Below are 22,031 nucleotides of genomic sequence, written 5' to 3' on the forward strand. Positions count from 1 at the left end.
ATGCGCCGTGTTTGCCTCTCGAGCACACGCGTGCGAGAGTAACTGTTGGAACCCGGATTACTATCAAGTCAGGGCTATTAGACTCTTGGCACAGTCCTTAAAATACAGTTTGAATATTCTCACTGATGTTTTTAAATTAGAAAAGAAAAAATTTACCTGTTTTTTTTGTTTTTTTTTTTTTGATGCTTAGTGTACTTAGGCTTATAAAGAGTTTAAGTTGTTTTCAGCAACTATGAAAGGTAAAGACTATTAAGACTATTAATAACTTTTTAAAAAAGATTGCATTTATTTATTTGAGAGAGAGAGAGGGAGAGCACAAAGGGAGCAGGAGAGGGAGAAGCAGGCTCCCCTCTGAGCAAAGAGCCCAACGTGGGGCTCGATCCCAGGACCCTGGGATCATGACCTGAGCCAAAGGCAGTTGCTCAACTGACTGAGCCACCCAGGCGCCCCAAGACTATTAATGACTTTTTAGATGTTTATAGAAATGAAATGTGTGTATGTGTACTTACATAAACTTACATGTATATACATACATACACACATGCCCTGTTATAAAAATGGGCTCACATTCTGCACTTTATTTTATGACTTACTTTTTTTTAACTTAAAAAATATATATGCTTCTGCTTTCTAGGTAAAGGCCTATAGATTCTATAGATCAGCTCCTTTTTTAAAAAAATTTAATACGTACAGAAACATCATTTTTTTTAAAATCATTCCTCTACTGATAGACATTTTTTCAGTTTTATTAACAATGCTATATTAAATCTCTTTATGCACATGTGAGTGTTTACACGAACACCCTCACACACATCTGTATCCCTCTGCATACTTTCCTCAGGAATTATTTCTGGAAGAGAAATTGCCGGTTTGATGGATATGTGCATTTTAAAGTTGGGTAGGTCCTGCCATAGATCCCTTAACGAAGACCATGTCAGTTTAGGCTCCGCAGCAGAGCAGAGTGCATGTCCCCACCCCAGACATCGTCAGTCATTTTCATTCTCAACAGCGTGTGCAGCAACATTGTTTTGCGTTTTCCTTTGGTTAGTAATGTGATTCAGCATCTTTTCATATTTGTAGCGAGCTCTAAAGGTAGTTTCATTATAACAAGGATGAAGGGGCCGTAATGCTGCTTGGGCGGTTGTATTACTTATTAAGCACTTTGCTCGCTCTTTCGCCCTGCCAGGCAGGCTGTGTTGCTCGCAGCGTGACACTTTGTTTTCCTTAATTGGAACCCAAAAATGTATCGAAGAGAAGGAAAATATCCAGAAAATTTCTGTTTCATTGACTATTGTGACTTCTCTGTCAGTTAACTTAAAAACATTTATAGAAAAGTGTTTGATGAACATTATTACAGATCTAGTGCTTTTTCATTCTTCTGGGGAATTAATGACATTTTTTTTCTAGAAGCAAACGTTCTGTCTTCTATCTGAAACTCATGAAGTTTAGCCTCTAATGAATGGAGCTCTTCAAATCAAGTTAAATATTTTCTTATAATTCTATTTTACAGGCTGCTTAGTTGGACTCTTCAGGGCTGAACATATTAATGGCAATCTGTGTCTTGTGATTCTTGTATTTTTAGTTGGAATTTTCCTTGTAATTGTGATAAGCAGTTCATGGCTTAGAAGAAAAAATGTGAATAGTTGTGGGCTATTATTTCCTTAAAATAAAGTGGGGGGAACCCAACATCAGGATATATGGGTGACCGGTAATGAGGACACTGTGTTAACAAAACAAAAGAGCAACAATGAAACACCAGAACTGCCTTGATCTGCACTCATTCAGATCATCTGGGCTCAGACCGTGTTGCAAAACAATCCCAGTTTCCTTAGAATTTCTAGTTGGTTTACTTACATTGTGAGTTCCCTTTCTGATTACAGAAAATTTCCCTCCCCAACCAGATTGTTCTGACTAAACTCTCCATTTCGTTCTCTTGCAAGGTCTTTAAGAACTAGACTTCTTAAGATGCAGCCATGAAGTAAAAACATTCAGGCATTTTTCTAGATCATTTAAGTGTAACAACCAGCCCTTCCCCCTCTACATTCCTCCACCAAACCCAGTCTCATATCACACATCCCAAAGCACAACCTCTTCTTCACGTTCTTAAATTTTCTCATCGTTATGGCAAAATGATTCCAGAAATCTCAATTAGCCAAATATTTACCCAAGGTCTTTTGCACCTGTCGATCTGGGCTGGTGCAGCATTTTTATCAATACCAGTGAGGTCAGTGAGAGTACCTACATTTATATTGCAATGTATGTTTTATAAATTACTCTTAAGTACAAAAGTTTCATCAGTACCTGGTAACTATAACGGAACTGCTCAGTAAGATGTTTGTTGAATGAATACCTGAATTCTCATTATAACTTTGTGAAGAGAGTAGGAAATATATTTCTGCCCCTATTTAGAGATGGAACTCAGAGTAGTTGATCAAGTTCCTTGACTTGGCATGGTTTCGTAAAAGAGCTCAGGGCGTTCTGTGGATGGGTCAAGTTACCTAATTCTCCTGCCCACTCTTTTTCCCGTTCAGGTTCCCAGCAGAAAAGGGTGACTTGGAACAGCAGAACTCTCCAGGTCACCTGGGCCAGGCCGATCATACCTTCATCATCTTTGTTTCTTCCTCCATTAAAAAAAATAAAATTCCGTGTTAGAGCAGGAAGTCACGCTGAAAGGCTGTGGTATAGGAGGGTTATCGATCAGAATCTTTGAGCTTAGTTGCTCCTATTGGTCTTTCATTTGGAAAACTTTCAGTGAGAGAATAGTCCTCATGGTCCATGTGTAGGCAGGGAATCACACCATCTATGTATTCCCTGTAGCACTTGGCAAAATTTTAGATGCTTAATACATACTTAAAATTCAGGACTTTAGTGTGCAGTGGAATGAGATGAAGCAGGAAAGGAAGGACCCTGTAGACTATATACACCCATCAGAGCACAAGCCCCCAGAGCGTGAAGAGGGGGCCCCATCTCACACTTGTGCCAATGGCTTGAGTATATCTCCTGAACCTCTGCCTCACAGTAAAGTTCCTGTTGCATACGATTAGGCCTCCCCAAATCTACTGTCTAGAATGTTAAGTTGAGATGAAATCTGGGCTTGAAGGAGAATAGTAGAGAAATATATGTCAGTGGGTTTGAGATAGCAGAGTGGACGTTCCACTTACAAAACCTTAAGAATATCACTGGATTCCAGGACTGGTGTCACCCCTTTCCATCTGACTGCCGGGAAAGTTGCCCACTCTTAGATTGAGTGCTGGAAAATTGTATAATCACAGACTTGGATTCAAACAAGCAAGAAGTCGCCTAGTTAGTGGACCAGATATATTTTGGGAATCTGGTTACAGCTGGGCAACAGAAGTCTAGGTCTCAAGATCATTGTGAGGCCCACAGTAAGACCAAGACTTCTGAGTCACGCAAATGACGTCTCATGATTTCCCCTTGACCAAGATCTTAAATGTGCGGGAAAGAGACTGGGGTGGGGAAGGAGGCCACCTTAATCCATATCTGCTGGGAATATAATCCAAAGTCTCTTGAGGGCAGTCATTATTTCTTTATCCCTGAGAGTCCTCAGAGTCCAGCAGAAAGGGCCAGGGACCAGCTGAGGAGAAGATAGGCCCATGAGAAGCATTCTTTTCCTCCATTTCAAATGAAATCAGAGCTGTTCTGTGTTTTCCTATTGGTCTTTCATTTGGAAAACTTTCAGAAGATTAAAAATCCTCTAAAGATGTTCTCAGAACCTCTTACTCTTTAGTGTAAGAAATACCTTGTTCAACATGAATATTTCCAGGCCGTTTGCACAGACGTTCTGATTCACTAAGTCTGCCTAGAGCTGAGCTGGAGCCAATGCTGTGGCTCCCACTTTAGGAGTCACTGGCCTGGACCCCAAGTGTAGGACTCCGTGCTCCCTTGCCATGCTTCTCCAATCAGAGATAATCCAAAGGAAGCAATTGGCCAGTGGTAGAGAAAGTAAATACTTTCCAGCTTCCTTCTTCCTTTACTTCCTGGGGAAGCCCTGTAAATATAGCACAACCTAAAAACTATCAAGACCAGAATGGCTCGCCTAGACCCCCGGGGTGGGGGGGCGCTGCAGCCCTTCTTTTAATCTCTGTCTGGGATCCTCTTCTCTGCCAGACCTTTCTTACAGCAGAGCTTGCTTGGAAGGCCAAGGGCACCCAGAATCAAGTCTTCATTCTTTGCCATTCTTTCCTTGTTCTGCTTCAGGCCCAAATAGCCCTGCGGGAGTTGGCATGAGTTTTATGGGGCAGAGCCGTCCTCAGCCAGGGCAGGTACACCTCTGGACTCAGGGAAAGTAGGAGGACAAGTAGCACCAGGCTTATAATCAGACAGCAGGGCTGGAATCTGCAGTGGGTTTTACTGTTTGCCAGCTAGTTCCACACTTACTATTTCATGTGACCCCACTCAGTAGGGGTACCCATACTTGCGGTGGAGCCTGCTCCTAGAGAAATTCCCAGCTCATTCTTGCCAACGCCAACCAGTGGCCACTTCGGGATGATGTCACTTCACACAACCATCAGACCCAGAAAGGCCAGATCCCGAACCCTCCATTCTGGGCCTCGCAGGTATCCAGGATGTTTGAATCGCAGGCAGGTGTTGCGGTGTGGGTGGCAACTCATGGGCGACAGGGCAGTGGGCCCCATCCATTTGTTCCCTCCGCTGCTTTCTCTTCCCACCGTGAGGATCATGCCGCCACGTGAGTAGTAGTATCCCCCTTTTGGATACAGGGACTCTCAGGCTCAGAGAGACTGTGGTTTCCTGAAGGCCACACAGCCGGTACGTGGCAAAGCCCGGCTTTCGGATCCATTTCAGACTCTTCGGGTCTTCTGGTTTTGAGAGTCTTTATTTTATGTCATTTCCAAGTGTTTCATTATCACTGTCAGGATTCACTGAACCATTTTACTATAACTGCAGATACCCACACATGGCAATTACTGAGACACATTGCAATTAGTTTACTTTGGCAGCTTATCACTTCTGAGAATTTGGAAGCCAGAGGCCACCACGCGTTAGGGGTTTGGGTGGGTGGAGGATATTTAAATGAAACTGGATTACATCTCTGAACCAGGAGTGTTTTACGCCTGCCGTCCTTCTCCCTCTGCTGTGTCGCCTTTCCCTTTTGTCCCTGTCAGCAGCAGTCTCTGCCCACTCCCAGCCCCTTGTGGGACCCTTTGCAGACACACTAGCAGACCCTCTCCCTTTCCCCCAACCCTGCCCTGGAAACGACACCGAGGCCGAGTGTGGCTCGTGGTAACAAACGCTTTAGCAGCTCGTGCAGACCGTTGAGGGGCCGTGAGGGGCGCAAGCAGAGGAAAGCACCGAGTGTCCTGAGCGCGTCTCTCTGTGACCCACCAACTGGGAGCAGATGCTCCAGATGAAAATGACGCCCCTTCTTGGGCCCAGGTGGGCCCATGCTGCAGCCCCTCGGCCCAAGGGCAAGGGGACCAGGCAGTTGCTCCAGTGGTCGACTTCTGAACCACTGTCCCCAGGCTCCTTCAAGAGGAATGTGTCCACGTGGAATTGTAAGGGTTATTATGTCCATTATTTTCCTCTTTCTTAGTACAGTAGATGCTTAAATGTCAGTCGTAAATAGCTCGAGTGCTGTGGAAGCTGGTTCAGTTCTCAGCCCAGAGAAAAACCTGTCTTCCTCACCCAGTCTGTGAGCCGTCCCTGCGGCTTTTGCATTTATAGACTCTGTGTCAAAATGAAGAGTCCGTTTCTCCACCACCTCCAGGGAGGAGACTGAGTGGAGTTCTAGCTAGATGAAGACCTGGAGGATGTTGCTGGCCATGGCCAGGAGCCAAAAAATGACAATCAAATTGTGGAGATTCCACTTTTAAGAGCAGTATCATTTTGTACCTGAGGGCGGTGGCCTATGAGAGGGAAACATTTCTAAAGAATTGCTTGTACATTATACAGAATCTAGAAATACTTCTGAGCTCATTTCGTGGCAATAGTAATTGCTCTATTTACTAAGGGCCTCCTGCCTGCCAGGGAATGCAATATATGCTTTTATAAACACGCTCATGTATAATGCTTTCCACAACCCAGTAAAATAGGTGTTATTTTAAAAGATAATGAGGCTCAAGCAGGAAAATAATTTGTCCAAATTGGATAAATTAACACAATTGGTTAAATGGGTCATCCACGATTCAAACCCAGATCCAAGTTGTTCATGTAAGGGGTAGAAATAAAATAGTGACTAAATCAGAAAATTGGTCAAAGGAAGTGTCTAAAATGTCTCTGTTTCTACTTTTGAGGGTTTTTAGAATTTTTTAGCAGTTAGGTGATTTTATTGATTTCTATTAATTAATTCAATGATTTTCTCCCTAATGAAAGTGTTTCTACATTATGTCCAGCGTGAGTAAAGTGCCTCTGAACTTGGCAGTAAGGGACGTCAACAGAAATGGCAAGACTGTGTTTAAAATGATTTGGTCCATGAGCTCAAGCCCTAGTAGTCTGTATGAACTCTGTCACCAAAAGAGACCAGGGTTTGAGTCCTAGCTCTGAAACTCGGTAGCTCTGAGGATTTAGGTAAGTTATTTTAACTTCTCTGCTTGTCTATAAACTGGGGACAACACTGCTTGACTCAAAAGTTGTTGTAAGGATGAAGATCTTCTGTCTGAAACACGTAGGGTGGTGCTTGACTTGGAGCAAATAAATATTAGTTCCTTTCCTCCCTTCTGACAGAATTCTCGAGCAGTTGGCATAACACTAACCAAAGTGTTCCACAAAAATGCCCAAGCAAGGGGACTGCAAATGAGAAAGCCCCGAACTTAGTAGGAACTTATATAGTGGCTGTTTGAGTCCTGCTGCTCATTTGTTTTAAGATAAAGGCTAGATCCATAAATAATTTCAAATTTCTGGATGTTTGGAAATATTAAAATGGTTGCGTGTATTTTCCACTTTTATTTGCATGGCATCATATAAGCAAAGTACTGGTTATAAAGGCAGGGAATGCAACAGGTCCTCTGCTTCCATCTCGCTGTCTCTGCAAATGGGAATGTTTGTTTGAATCACCTGCTTACAAGTCAGGAATATCAGGTGGCCACCCGAGAAGGAATCCTACAAGTTTTCTCATACGAAGTCACCATGTGAGTGGTAAGCGTGTGATTCGCTGGGCCCTTCTCTAAGTAAGGTTGGAGTGCATAAAATCAGGCTGAGAAGTCAAGATGCCAAAGAGCACATGCTTATGGCCTTTGGGAGCTTTAGCAGAGGCTTACCTGTGTTTTCCTCTCTTCTTCTAGATGTCTTGTGCCATGGATCACAGAAGGTATTCAAAGGGGGTAGCTCCAGGATTCCCAGAGAGTAGGAGGGAATATGTGCAAAGAGCCATAAGAGTATTGGAGAAGGAGAAATTAGGGGAGCAGGGTCATGTGTCTACTTTGTCTGTCCCTGTCCCTGGTCTCTCTGAGTCGCCCCCCGCCCCGTCCCGTTCATCACCCAGATTCACCCATGCCCCTGCTCGTGCAGCAATTATAGGACTGAGACAAAAAAAAAAAACCCTCTACATTTCCTAAAGTAACCCACAAAATTATAGTCTCTGCGGAAAAATAATTAAGTCATAAAGCTCATAAATACATATCCTTCCTCCCGCTTGGCTAGCAAACGGCTGTACCGCCCAAGAGCCGAGGCATAGCGGCTGTCCCTGCACCTCTCGTATCTGCGCGTCCTCCTCGCGGGCACGAGCAGGTCAGAGCCGCTGACGGACGAAGACTGTCGGGGCTGGTCCTCAGCAGAGCTGCAGGGCGGACGCCCCCTAACTGTACCTGCCACAACGAGCCAGGGCCAAACAAAGGGAACGGCTGTCAGCACCCAGGCTTCTCTCTCACCTGTTGCCTTTTCCTCTTCCTACCTTGCGCGCATGCTGGAGAAAAGAGTCGGACTCTCTATGTCCCTGAAAGTGTCCTTTATATCATCCTACAGAGTATGAAACTGTATTACTGGGTTTCTCATGGACATGTTTCTCTTTCTTTCTCACTAAAACATCAACTGCAAGAAGGCACGCAGTGCGTCTTAGCCGCCGTTGGGTCTCCGGCACTTGGGTGCTTAGTAAATAGTCCTTGAGTGAATAAAAGTGTAAAACTGGAAATGCTTGTGTTCATATAAGAAGAGCACAAAGTAGTACGTGGAGAGCGCGAGCCTTCACACGGGTCTCCCTTTCAGTCCCCTTGAACCTGCGCAGGGACCTTATCAGGTAGATACTGCGAACCCCTCACTTTACGGAAAAACAGCAATGGGGGCAAGCACACACAGTAATCAGTGCTCCTTCTGGAAGGTCAAGGAAGCCGCCGGCTCCTGAGGCCTGGCCGGCGCTGAGCACGGCAGTGCTTGGCCTGACCCCTGAAAGGATCTCCCCTGGTCACACAGAAACAGAAGGGTTTTCCCATCTGAAGGGCTCAAGGGGGCTTGGGAAGTGATGGCCTTTGTCATGGTTTCCAAGAAGACTCATAAAGGATTCTGCCAAGCCTGCTCAGGCCACGCCTGGTTGGGGAAGTAGTTCTGGGGGACCTCGCCATGGCCTGTGAGGGGCTTTCCCTGCGGGCTGCCCGCCTTTCTAAGTTGTCATCGTGGTCCCGGCAGAGCTTACCACGGGGAGGGGTCAGTCTTTGATTCTGCACACCATCCATCCAGCACTTTTCCTGGTGCCCAGAGTTTGGTGGTGGTTCCCAGCCTCATGGTGAAGGAAAATGAGAATTCTGTTTTACAAAGCCATCTGCTACATAAACAGACCCACTAAGGACACAGCTCCCGATGCAGCCCCTTGATGAGGTACGGGCTGATGATACTCATCCCCATCCAGGGGGCGGACAGTGGGTCGAGCCTCAGTGTTGGACTTGACTCCACCCTCCTGTGGTGGGGCCGCTAAAGACGGGACTGGACTTGCTGCCACTCCCAGCAGGCCCAGCAAGCTGGGCAGGAAGTGTGCGACTTGTTTCCTTTTCCTTCTCCCACTTCCAGAAGGGAACGTGGCTCGCTCCTTCAGGAGAGCTGAAATGCTTCAGACGGTCACTCATCAGCCCTCCAGAGGGTTGCAAGCTGGGTGACTGTTGTTTACTTATGATGTATGTATATTCTGGTTTCCTCCACAAAGATTGGAGTGGTGGATTTTTAAGAAAAGATAAATGTAATGAGGAGTCCAATATAAATTCCTATCTTGGAGGCCACGAGTCTAAGAATCATTGTCTGGCTTTTATTGAAACCCTTGGTGGTGGGTCATGTGTTTTTCCTCCAGGAATTTAACCAGAAACATTTCTGAAACAAAGTCTGCTAACGCTGGGAAGGCGGACTGCCCGAGAGCGTGCTGTCCAGGACAGGAGCCACGAGCCACACGTGGCTACTTAAGTTTTAATTAATTAAAATGAAACAAAGTGAAAGAGCCATTTCCTCCACTGCACTAGCTCAGCCACCGGATGCTCCTGTCCTGACAGCAAGATAGAGGGAGAAACCGATCGTTTCTGTCATCGAAGAGAGTTCCGTTGGGTGGTGCTGCCCTAGAGAACACCCTTCTGTCATCACACTTAGCCACGCAGTTCCTCTCTCCTCGGACGTCCCTCACCCCCGTCCACTTCGGGAAGGAAACCCACACCAGCTTCGGGGGCCTAGCAGCAACAGTGACTGCAGACTCCTGATCAAACCCAAAATCACAGCGGCGTCAGTGACCCCGTGGGACAAAGGGGAACGTTTTTTGAGAATGAAGTTTAGTGATGTGTGAAGCGCATAGAGAATATTACGGGGGAAAACAGAAGACCAAGCAATATATAGAACATTCCAGTTTTGTGTAGCTCTATCTGGCCATATCTGAATGTGGAAATTAAAAAAGCTTTTTCCTTCTTTGTTTATACTATTCTGCTTATTCTGGTTGGTACAATTAATTCCATACATTTTTTAATATATATAATTAGAAAAACAGGTGTGTTTTTAGAAGGGAAGAAACTTCCCAAAATTGACAAGAGGAGGAATGATTCTGCTTGACATTCAGGAGCTGCAGTTTGGGTAGATCCAGTTTATCTGTAGATTCTTCCCTGTCTCCCACCCCTGCCATTTTTGGAGGTAGAATTATGGGGGAGGGGTGATTTTATAACCGGAGGTGACAGCTAACAAAATTATTGCCAACATGAATGTCTGGGTGTGTTCTTACGCTGCTATAACTATGTGTGCTCTCGCCCCAACTGCATTCTCAGTCCTCGAGGACAAGGTATTATCTTCTGTTTCTTGGTTTCTCCAACAGCCCCTTGGCCAGCACCGACCCACGGACTGACAGATTAGCTGACCTTGCCGTCACTCTTATGCCCGCGAAATGTGTTAACATCTTGCTTCATTTTGCTTTTGGTCCGAGAGGTAGAGTTCCATCCAAATTCACTCCACGAAATCCAACAGCTGGAATACAGGAGCCATTCATCAGAAAATGGGTTAGGCTTTTTCAGGATTTGTGTGTGTGGCAAGACCCTAACGGAATTTTTAAAAATTTTGTTAGTTTTATGGAAGTAGCACTGGGAAGAGGGTCTGTTAAAGCTCTTGGATTTGACCACAGCCGTCCACACCAGTGTACTTGGCATCTCTAGTGACTGGCTTCTCGGAGGGAGGGATTTAATAAAGAGGATTTTCTTTCCCCAAGTTGGCTGTGAGAGTGATCCAGCATGCTTGCGGGGCCATTCTGGTTTCAACTGTTTTTCGTGTCAGCCAAGACATCCGCAGGCAAGAATTACAGCCCACTGTGCCTTCTGATGCCGATCCAGGCGGCCGGGGAAGTCTGGGGGATGGAACCCGGTGTGTTCTCGACATGACCGACCTTCTGTACTCACACATCACTACACTCAGACGGAGGCTGAAGCCAGGCAACATTCCTGCTCTCTTAGAAGCAGGAGAGAAGAGAGGGAAGAGAGAGAATTGGTTTTCACAAAAGGCCAATGAAGGTCTCTCTCCGTGTGCCTGACATACCTGAATGATTAACGTCCCTATTTGGGGAGTTGTGGCACTTGAGTGAGAAATGGCTTCTCTTCTTGGAAGGGTAACAGTACACTGAGGAACATTATTGGGGAATTGATGGGTGACAAATCTGAGCAGAGCCAGCAGAGTGATAGAAATAGCAAATATAGGGACGCCTGGGTGGCTCAGTCGTTAAGCGTCTGCCTTCGGCTCAGGTCATGATCCCAGCGTCCTGGGATCAAGCCCCACATTGGGCTCTCTGCTCCGCGGGAAGCCTGCTTCTCCCTCTCCCACTCCCCCTGCTTGTGTTCCCTCTCTCGCTGTGTCTCTCTCTGTCAAATAAATAAATAAATTCTTTAAAAAAAAAAAAAGAAATAGCAAATATTGTCTCTTCTCCTCAGTGAGGAGGCATTACATTCTAATAAACCAGCCATGGTGGTCCACGGTCATGCTTTCCTCCTGGTATGTGTGCCTGGCCACCAGGTACCCAAAATCAAGATCAGTCCAAGGAGCCTCCCAAGCCACAAAGCCGCTCATCCCAGGTTCCTTCAAACCACTCAAACTTGTTGCTGTTTTGAGCCTGCGCGGGGGTGAGTGAAGAAATCAAGATATGCGTTAATTAGTGCAGGATCTAGGAACCAATATGGGCAAGATACATACAGCTCAGATCCCCACAGGGACAAGAATGTTCCAGAGAATTTTGCCTGGGAAGTGGGTATGCACCTCATGCCTGTTGCCATGTCCATTCTCACATTGGGTTATTATTGAAGGACTTACCTGTTGCCCTTTTGAACATTTTATTTCTCTTAATAACTAGGGTTTTTTTTTAATTTTTGAGGACTAGGTTGTTATAAAATCATGTCACTTTTTAATTTTACTTATTTAACAAACACATGTATTATATTAAAAAAATATACAAGTATTATGTAATTATGTTATCAAATTATATTCTATAATATGTACATATGAACTCATTTAATCTTCATAATAACTCCTGTGAAGTGTAGGTACTACTTTTAGCCCCATTTTACAGATTAGAAAATAGACACCGGGAGGCTAAGTAATTCACTAAGATTACACAGTGGGTAAGTGGGTAAGTAGGACTTGAACCCAGGAAGTCTGGCTCCAGCACACTTGCTCTTCACCACTACTAAAACTCAGAAAAATATAAAGCCAAAAAACCAGCCTAAAGACAACCATAGGAAGGTGGCCGTACCAGGGCGCCTGGGTGGCTCGATGGGTTAAGCGTCCGACTCTTGATTTCGGCTCAGGCGGTGATCTCAGGGTCTTGAAATCCCGCTTAAGGATCTAGCAAAACCTCCATGCTGGGATCCTGCTTAAGATTCTCTCTCTCCCACTCCTGTCCCTCCCCATTCTCTCTCTCCCTCTCCCCTTCCCCGCCACTCACGTGCTTTCTCTCTTTCTCTCTCTTTCGCTCTCTCCTCTAAAAAAACAAAGAAGAAACATTGCCTCGCCATCCATGCTATGCATGGACTTGCCCATGACTGTGCCCAGTCTCCACATTCAGTTTTGTATCTTGCTTTTGTTTTCTTCTGAACCTTATATAATGGTCTTTCCCTGTTGTTAAAAACTCCTTGTAAATACTGTTTTAGTGCCTACTTAATGTTCCCATCATGTAAACGTACCGTTCTGCTGAATCATTCCCTTACGGTTGCCCATTTGGCTCTTGGGTTTTCTGTTCTGACTAGCACTGTAACGACTACCTCTGTGCAGAACTTTTCTGTTCTTTGGAATAGACTCTGAGAATACCTCCTCAGAAGTAAAATCCCCAGGTCCAGGTGTACGAGTAGGAACACTTTTCAGGCTCTAGATGCAGGTTGTCCAGTGGTTTTCCAAGAAGCCTGCGCCTTCACAGTGTCTGCAACACTGGACAGAAGTGACTTTGTCACTCACACCTGCACCGAGAATGACTTCTAGAAATCTTTGCTAATGTGATAGGTAGAATGTGGTATTTTATTATTGTCTTGATTGTATTTCTTTGTTGGCTAGAGGATTGAGTTGGTTCATATTGGTGGATCAGTTATCTGCGTCCTCAGGTGGTCTGGTTGGGTCCTTTGCCCATCTGTCTGTCGAGATCCTAAGAAGCCTTTGGAGATCCAACAGAGAAGGGCGAATGGTTTCCCATTCTTTCTTCTCCTGCCTTGACATGGTATCCCCCTGAATATTTTTCTAGTCTATACTTCTATACATGCTTTTAATCTTCCCCCCAAACCTTATGTGCATTTTTCTCTGGATTCTGTATAAAGTATTCTGTCTGCTTTGAAAGGATAGTACTTCATTTTCTGTGAGTGTGCCCCATGCATAAATCCACATGGGTCCCTCCGTCTTGGATCATAAGCTCCTAGAGGGCCAGACTGTGTCTTTAGGAGCAGTTCTGCACACATGCTTTGGGGACGTCCCCAGCAGCCACAGAGCCCCTGGCCAAAGGTGATGTGAGCGTTTACACAGGTCACCTGGAGAACACTAACCAGAAATGGGAGGGTGATGAGCATAGTAGGCTGGATGCGTCGCCGTGCCCTGGTTATACTTCAAGAGAGCTGAAAAAAAAAAACCCAGATAACACCTCCCCTACCTATTGATCATTAAGAAGGGGCCGGTCTAGTGGAGGAAGGCACACAGGACTAGGGAACCAAAGCCCATGAATTGGTCCTGTGTTCTCCATCATTATGAACCATCAATATGAACCATGGGTCACATTCTCTACTAATCCCTCATGGATTTTTCTACCAGAGTAGTGATATCAGTAATAACTGATGTTCTGAAGCACCTTAAAATGTTATATATGGTCTTTCTTTGCCCTAAATCTTCACAATAGTCAGTGGAAACAGTCACGTTTTGCAGTTGAGCAAACAGATACAGCGAGATGCAACTCTCCCTTCAATAAAGCATCAAGTGAAGATTTCATTATTAGATTTGCAAAAGCATATTATGCTCCAGGAAAACAGTCCATTGACTTAAATGTGTCATGAGGCCAAGAGGAAGAAGGAAAAGGTAAGGTATCTTGGGGTGTGGAGGGATCGTGGAAAAGGACCACAAACACCCCCCAGGAAACCTCTGTCACACGAGAAAAAAACAATGAAAGAGTTTAATGAAACAAAATCAGCAGAATGTTGATGATTATTTTCAAATATTAAGCAATCTTTCCTCAAATTTCTTCACTACATGGTATCTTCCAGTTGTCCCAGTTACTGCAAAGATTAACAATAATAATACAGCACATCCCATCCTACGGGATACTCTGTGTACCTATTCAAAATAGTCAAAAGGCTATAAATGTGTATGAACTTATCTGTTAGAAGGACAGTTGGGTGGATAGATCTATGTTGTTGTTGTTTTCAGGTGGGCCTTGTTAAGAGCGTGTTTCAGGTTTTACCAAATGTGAAAAGCAGAATTGAATATAAGATAAAGGAAGTTAAGATAGGCTCAAAACCTGGTGGCAGGGATGGGGTAGGCATGTTCTCTGCGGGTCAGGCCTGCCATCTCCGGGCTCTTGAGAGCATCTAGGGGAGGGCAGAGGCTGTTCAGCTGCCCATCCTGGAGCAGCAGGTAAAAATGTCAGAAGCCAACAAGCTTTGACAGCCCCTGAAGGTAGAAGCGCTTCTGCTCAAAGTGTGCATTTCAGAGGCTCGCTCCGAAGATTTCACAGGTGGGCTTAAGAGTGAGAGGCCACTTGTCACGTGGGGGTCTAGCTGTGCCAGGGCGGTACTGGGGACTTAGGCTCTGCAGGAGCTCACGGCCATGCTTGCATTGCAGGATTTTACGGGCAGCTACAGACATTCCGCCCCCCCCAGTATCCCGACTCCCAGAGAGCCGTGCTGCCCAGCAGCCCCTGCAGCGGAGTGCCTTCCTTCGAGGACTGCCTGGCCCCCATGCCCATGGGGCAGGCCGGCTTTGATGTGTTCCACAGAGCCTTCTCCGCTCACTCGGGCATTGCAGGTGGGTGGCTGTCTGTGACTTAGAAACTCTGGCAGACTCGCAGGTGGGACCAGGTGGGTTTGCCGTGTCTGGCCTAGACGAGGCTTGACCTGGCACATGACTGCATCATGTCCTGTTGAATCTGCCCCTGAAATGTCTCTCACCTTCATGCTCCTCTCCAGCCCTACTCCCACCGCCCTGGCTCAGGGGGCCATAGTGTCTCTCCCAGACCATGGCAATAGCCATAGCCTTCCAGCAAGTTCCCTGAGTCAACTGTCTTTTTTTTTTTTTTTTTTTTAAGATTTATTTATTTTTTTGACAGAGAGACACAGCGAGAGAGGAAACACAAGCAGGGGGAGTGGGAGAGGGAGAAGCAGGCTTCCCGCGGAGCAGGGAGCCCGACGCAGGGCTCCATCCCAGGACCCTGGGATCATGACCTGAGCTGAAGGCAGACGCTTAACGACTGAGCCACCCAGGTGCCCCTGAGTCACCTCTGTCTTTACCCTTCTGCCCCCCATACTACCATGAGCATTGCCTTCCAAAAATGAAGGATAAAATTGGCCCCTTTCCTCCTTGAACGCTTTAGATGGTCTCCAGCCGCCTAAACATAAAGGCCCCCATGAGATGGGCCCGATCATGTAGGCCCACCCTCACAGAGGTCTCGCCACATGTGCTGCACCTGAACTTGGCCCCACAGCCCCTCCCTGTCCGTCTTTGCGCTCTGTTTCCTCCTAGAATGTTCTTTCCTTACCTCTCCCATCTGTGAGAATCCCATCTTTATGACTGAACTTTAATATCGTCTCCTTTTTGAGGCCATCCTCACCCTTGCTTAGAACACTTTTACTTCTCCTCAGCCCGTATTTTGTGCCAAGACTAATTGTGGCCATCTGCCTGCAAGTCCGCCTCCCTCCCCACTGAGGTCCCTGGGGACAGAGCCGCTGAAGGGCCTAGCCCTTGGCCCCCCTCAGCATTTGCTGCGTGCACACACGGTGGGTGTGGCCAGGCGCGATTGTTAACTTTCCCGTTCTTTCTCTTCCAGTGTATGATTTGCCTTCAGGGTCCTCAAGCCTCTTCGGGGAGTCTCTTCGCAGCGGGCCTGAGGACGCCACGTTCCTGCAGATCAGCGCCATGGACCGCTGTCCCAGCCAGCTCTCCTCCGTCTATACGGAGGGCTAGACGCTCCCCTGGCCTCCGCCCCCGCTGGCACCCAGAACCTTTTTGTCGCTTGCCACCTTTTATTTTCATATTCTCAGAGACTGCGTGAAAAGGTTGTCCGCCTCATCGGTGGACCCTGCAGAGGCACAGACGTGTCTCTGGAAGGCAGGACTGGCCGGAGCCGGGCTTTGCCCGAATGTGTTCAGTTGCTCCTTTTTCCCTCTGGGTTTGCTGGTGACCAGCAGGACTGGCTTTTCAAAGGGAATTTAGAGTCACTCTACCGGATACCTGTGACTTCCAGCTGTCAGCTCTCAAAGGACACCAGTGGAAGGATGCATATATGAACATAGAGTCTGGGGATCACACTTGCACAGAACTCCAAAGAGGGAAGGACAGCCCAACCTGCCAGAAGCACAGTGAACTCCCCCACCGCTCCCCGTCCCTGCTGGCTCCTGCAAAATCAGGCAACAGGGGAAACCTACATCCAAGCACAGCTTGGGCTCCACTCCTGGAGAAGCCCTGGCTCCTGGCACCAGCCCTGGCCTGGCAGCCCGGGGAGCTGGCTGCCCCTTCCTCTCACTATGCCCATGCTAACCAGTTGCTTTTCAGTATTTCTCTGAAAGCAAAATAAGAAGGTTCTGTCGAGCACAGTCCCTTGAAAGGCACTACGACTTGTCTTATATTCCAGCAACTTATCTTAGTTCTTTTATTTTTAAAGACTTGTTATTTACATCTACTTTTAAAGGAAAAAAAAATATTTAGAGGTCTGTTCTTTGGATGGAAAGAATTAGTGTAATCACCCCACTTACATCCATTTTGCCACCGCTGTAGCGTGGCCCGGCCCCACCTCACCACACCTGTGAGCACCCCCCCCCCACAGTAGTTTCGCATTTCACAAAAGCCACCTGAGGGAAAGGGGGTGGGCCCAGCCCCCTTCCCAGGGCCATAGCGGAAACCCTGGTGGGTTGACTGTTCAGTGACTCCACCTCGAAGACCTCGTTCCACGGAAAAGATGGCTTGACTGGTTGACCCATTGCCTCCACGTGGTACTGTGCCGAGTCATGCTAGAAGATGTGAGAACAGGGGCCCCCTGAGCTGAGATCCTGGGTTCTCTCAGAAAACCCAACTAGAGGTGCCCAATGTCCAGTGATTTTGCATAGCTTCTGCTCACCTCCTTTCGGATACCCCCTCACCGGTCTGTCTGTCCCTCCCCCGTACTGTCCTCTCTGTCCTCATCATTATTCTCACCTCCTCCTCGTCTGCAGTCAGTCACAACCCGCCGGCCCTCGCCTGACCATCCTTCCTCCCCGCAAGGTCTGCTCTGAGGCAGGTAGAGGGAAGGTTCAGGGAAGGTAAGCAGAAGGAGTTAACTTTTTTCCCTGAAACTCTCCTTTGAGGGCCTGGAATGTTCACAGAGCTCTTGGTCATTTGATAGCAACCCTGAATAGGAAACCACTTTCTGGGATGCATTGACAAAGCTATTAAAAAGATCTTAAGTCCAACACGTAGATCCTAAAAAGTAGCCACACCCCAAAGACACGGGGTAAAGCCTGACATTCCAGAACTGTGACATTTCAGTTTCTTTCCTCTTGTAAAATGAAATAGTGCTATTTGTCCCACTGAGATCATTACAGTCTCCAACAAGGGTCCACCAGCACGGTGTCGCACCTGGGACCCGGGGACAGTTTGTCTCCTGACAGGCGGGTCCCCGCAGTCGGGCTGCACGGGCTGGACTTGATCCCCATGTGCCATAGAGTGGGGGGACTAACGAGCCACGCGTGGGGGTCGCTTTTCCAGGGCCCGAGGTCAGTCCGCTTCCTCGGACTCGTGAGCTCTGATCCGAGAAAGGCCACCATGCAGGCATCCGGAGCTGCAAAGAGTGAGGTTACTCACTTTATAAAACTCTGCTCTGCTTTACGAAACAAGGCTCCTGCGGCTTCCCAGCCAGACGAGCTCCCAGACTGCGAGTAAAATGCCAGCCTCCTTGCAGACGTTGTGGGTTCTGTCACTCGGTGTAAACCAGGACACGTGCATGCTAGCGCTGCCGTCCCCCGTGTGTCCCCGTGTCCCACTCCGGAAAGGAAGGTAAGCTCCGATAGCGTTAGACAGTGTCCGTTCTTAAATTCCTTTATGAGGAACTCAGAACATACTTCGTACTTTGTGTGACGAGGAGGAAAAAGATGAAAAGCAAGGGGTTGTTGCTTTGATTGCAGTGACGTCAGCCCTGCCTTGTGGCTTTACATAGTTTGAAGTGGACAGCGGGGAGGAGGACAGAGCCACAGGCAGAACCTCAGGCACCGTGGGGGTCGTCTTCCTCTTTGGCTGGAGGAGAAGCCCCTGCGCCCGTGCCTGGTCTGACCGTGGCCTCACGGCGGCCCTGCCCGTCTCTCGTCACTGCTGGGGGCGGGGGGGGGGGGGGGCCTGCAGGGCCTCCTTCCTCGGCAGGAAAGGGCGTGGGTGGGAGCGTGGGGCAAGCAGGGCCAGTGCAGCCTGCGAGCTCGTGTCCCCGCACGTGGCCTCGTGTCCCCGCACATGGCCTCGTGTCCCCACACATGGCCCTCAGTGTTTCCTGATGGCTACAGGTTTGAGCTCAGCCCTCAGGGCCTGACTCGGTCAGGTTCCTTGGAGACGGCCCAGGCTGTCCTTGGCTTCCAGAACCTCACCTGACCTTCCGATCTGTCCCTTGCTGGCTTTCACACTGCTTGAGATTCATAGATGCGTTCATCATCATGTGTGTAGCAGTGAAAGTAGAAACTTCAGAGAATTCATTCCCTTCCATTTCCTGGCCTTTTTCGTCTTGCTGTGTAACCAGCCATTTTCATAAACATCTGAGCAGAGATTGTCATTCCCCCCTTTTAGAAAAAAAACAAAAAACAAAAAAACAAAACTGGTGCTTGTGAAAATACACACAGCCCAAGCCAATTATCCTATTACATTAAAAAAAAAAAATCAGTCTGCCTAGAGACATTTCGTTTGCTGCATTGTCTTAATTCCTTAAAGGCACCGCCTCAAAATGTCAGTTGTAATTTAGCCACTGATTAGCTGTTGAATATTATTTAAGGATGTACTGGTCCTGTGGGGTGTCCCCCTTTACCCCTGTCTCCCCCGATTGCATAGGTGATTCGAAAGCTGACAGAAGGCCTTCAGTGGACCCACTGATAAAACAGAGTGTTGGTGGTGGTGTGCTGTTTTTAAATTCCCTGCTGTCAAGCACATTACTACTACGTTAGAGCAGAGGTAAACGTCCAGCTACCCTGTCCAAGAACCTCGACTGTCCAGTTGCCTTGAAGTATCAGGAATAACTGACTGTAAATGTCCAATTTAATTATTTGGTATTTTATTTGACTGTTTGACCTTGACGTTTTCTAGCAGCATTTTGTAATGGCACTTTTTGTTAGTGGTGTGGGGTTTCTGCAGTTACTTTTTTTTTTTTTTTGCAATGGATAAAGCAAAAAAAAAAAAAAAGAGAAAGAAAAAACCAAAAACCAGTCATTGGAGAAATGGCGAATGTAAAAAAAAGAAGAGATTTATTTTGTACAGACAGAAGAGCATCCTGTGTAATGTTGCTGACATAAAGCACTTTGGGGGGGAAAAGTGGAAATCTGGTTTCCATAAATCACACAGACTCTTGTACATAGTTATACACACTCACGTAGAGAAATGAACTGCATATATCATACTGGATATGGGGCCGATTTTTCTTTAGGGGCACATCTGGTGCTTATTGTCATAAATCTTTTAAAGAATTAGGTACACTTTTTTTCTATTAATATGTATAGTTTTGTGATTTGTCACAGTTATGTTTCGTATAATCATAAGTTATTTTGTCTTGTTTCATGAAGTCCTTTTTTTTTTTTTATGTCAAAAGTAAAATGAAGGGATTGTGCCCTTGGTACAGAATAAAACTGGAACTGGAGAAAACGGCCCACCTGCCTGAAATCCCTGAAATCCTCCTTCTGCAGGGCCTTCTGAAACACAATGGGAACAACCCAGGGTTTTGTTTGTTTGTTTGTTTGTTTGATTATTGTGTTTTGTTTTACCATAAGCCTCCTTCCTATTGGGATGGTAATTATAATTAAAAGCAGATGGGGGTGGGGGAGGGCGAGTCCAAGGCCAGCTTGAAAATGCCGCATCGCTTTGGGCCAGAGCTGCAGCCTGGATTTAATTATAGATATGAGGACAAAATGGCAGTAAAAATGAATGTGTCCCCGAATCCTTTACATGTTGGGAGTGTCCATAAATAAAACATGAAGTTTTATTTCATCAGATTTAATTAAAGCTTTTATACATGTTTTATTGGTTACTCTATTAATCCGCCTCCCAAACTGGATAAATGTGTGCTGGCACTTGGGGTTTATTTGTCCCTTCTCAATGCAACACTGCATCATGTGTCAGAAATGCCACTATGTGCTTGGTCCTTCAGGTGAGGGGCTTAGGGCATGCTGGCCATGCGGGATTAGGCCTTTTCGGCCCTGTTCTCCTAAAACCCTGCAGAAAAAGACACAAGCGTCTGCTTCCCGTGAGCTGATACCCCAACCTTTGAAGTCCTGTGATTGCCCGAAGGAGAAAGGGGCGGTTGCCTGTTCTGTGCACTCGGCAGGCTTTGGAAGGCCACCTGACCCACTGGCTGTGATGAGCTTCCTTCCTCAGCTCCCGACACGGGACCTGGAGCGGTTAGGTAGGGAGAGGGTGGTCAGGGCATTCTCACACCTGGCTGACCCGGAGCCACGCACATGAACCTGAAAGAGATCATCTTCTCTCAAGAATCATTCTTGGAATATTGACGGTCTATTTGCTACATTTTTAAAAGACTTAAGCTATGAAGCAGTAGAGATGACGGGTCTCATGCACCTTGTCTGGCTCTTCAGGGAACTGAGGGGCAGGCAGCAGACCCCTGTGGTTTAGGTTTTGAAGATGGAAATAGAGCTGACTGAGAAGACTCAAGAGAGTTCTCTGCTCCTTAAATAAGGAGGCAGCTGGTGGGAGCGTGAACCGGTTCAGCGTCTTTGGGGAACAATTTGGCATTAACTGGTAGAGTTGAAGATACACATAACCCACGATCCAACAGTTCCACGCCTCTCTCTCTCGCTCTCTCTCCAGAGAGAGACTCTTGCATAAGTCAACGATGGTTCAGATGCAAGATGTTCACAGCATTGCTATTCACAATGGCCCCAAACTGGAAACGCCCCACCTGTCCATCAACAACAGTAAAATGAAGCGATGAACTTTGCTGAAGTCATAGAGCGAGAAAGGCCGGGCAGCGAAGGCGGCTACACACACACACTCAGAGCTGAGTCCCACAGACTATGTTGAGAGAAAGAAGCAAGACACGAAAGAAAGCAGATGTACGGTGTTCTGTTTATATACGGTTCAAGAGGAACCATAATTCATTTGCAGAGCTCAGGTGGTAGAAATATCAAGAACAACAAGGAAGATGTTATCACAAAGGTCCAGGTACTGATTAACTGAGGTCAGGAAGAAAGGACACACGGAGGACTTCTGGGGTGCTGACCAGCACTGTTTTATTTCTTGACCCACTTGTTAGGTTGAACAGGTGTCTGCTTTATAATTAACTGTGTGTGTGTGTGTGTGTGTGTGTCTATATATATTTTTTTTTCCTAGCTTTGAGTTCAAATACCAATGAAAGCCGGGCCTTCCCTCCCCGACTCCAGGGGTCTGCACACTTTTTCAGCGAACGGCCAGACAGGACCTGTTTTAGGCTTTGAGGGCCATGTGGTCTCAGTCTCAGCCACTCAGTCCTGTCGCTCAAAAGCAGCCACAGATGACATGCAAACGAACGGGTGTGGCGGTGTTCTCATAAAACCCTGTTTGTGGGCACAAATTTGAATTTCACACAACTTTCAGATGTCATGAAATATTTGTCTTCTTTTGATTTATTTCAACTATTTAAAGCTGTAAAAAATCAAAAACATTCTTAATTCACAGGCTGTACGAAAACAAAGGGAAGGCAGCCGGCGGGATTTGTCCCGTGGGCCGTA

At 46.7% G+C, this 22,031-nt stretch overlaps 1 protein-coding gene across 2 annotated transcripts in view; it reads left to right on the forward strand.

The window, feature by feature from the left end:
• Positions 1 to 18,409, forward strand: part of GLIS3 (GLIS family zinc finger 3) — a 438,140-nt gene extending 419,731 nt beyond the window's left edge. For both annotated transcript variants that reach the window (XM_032427604.1, XM_032427603.1), the window contains 2 exons: positions 14,716 to 14,898; positions 15,917 to 18,409. In XM_032427604.1, the coding sequence (XP_032283495.1) occupies positions 14,716 to 14,898; positions 15,917 to 16,053 (320 nt within the window). In that variant the 3' untranslated portion in view covers positions 16,054 to 18,409. The remainder of the gene's footprint in view (positions 1 to 14,715; positions 14,899 to 15,916) is intronic.
• The last annotated feature ends 3,622 nt before the right edge of the window (positions 18,410 to 22,031 follow it).

The sequence above is a fragment of the Phoca vitulina genome, unplaced genomic scaffold (genome assembly GCF_004348235.1).
Source record: "Phoca vitulina isolate PV1807 unplaced genomic scaffold, GSC_HSeal_1.0 scaffold37, whole genome shotgun sequence".
NCBI lineage: Eukaryota > Metazoa > Chordata > Mammalia > Carnivora > Phocidae > Phoca > Phoca vitulina.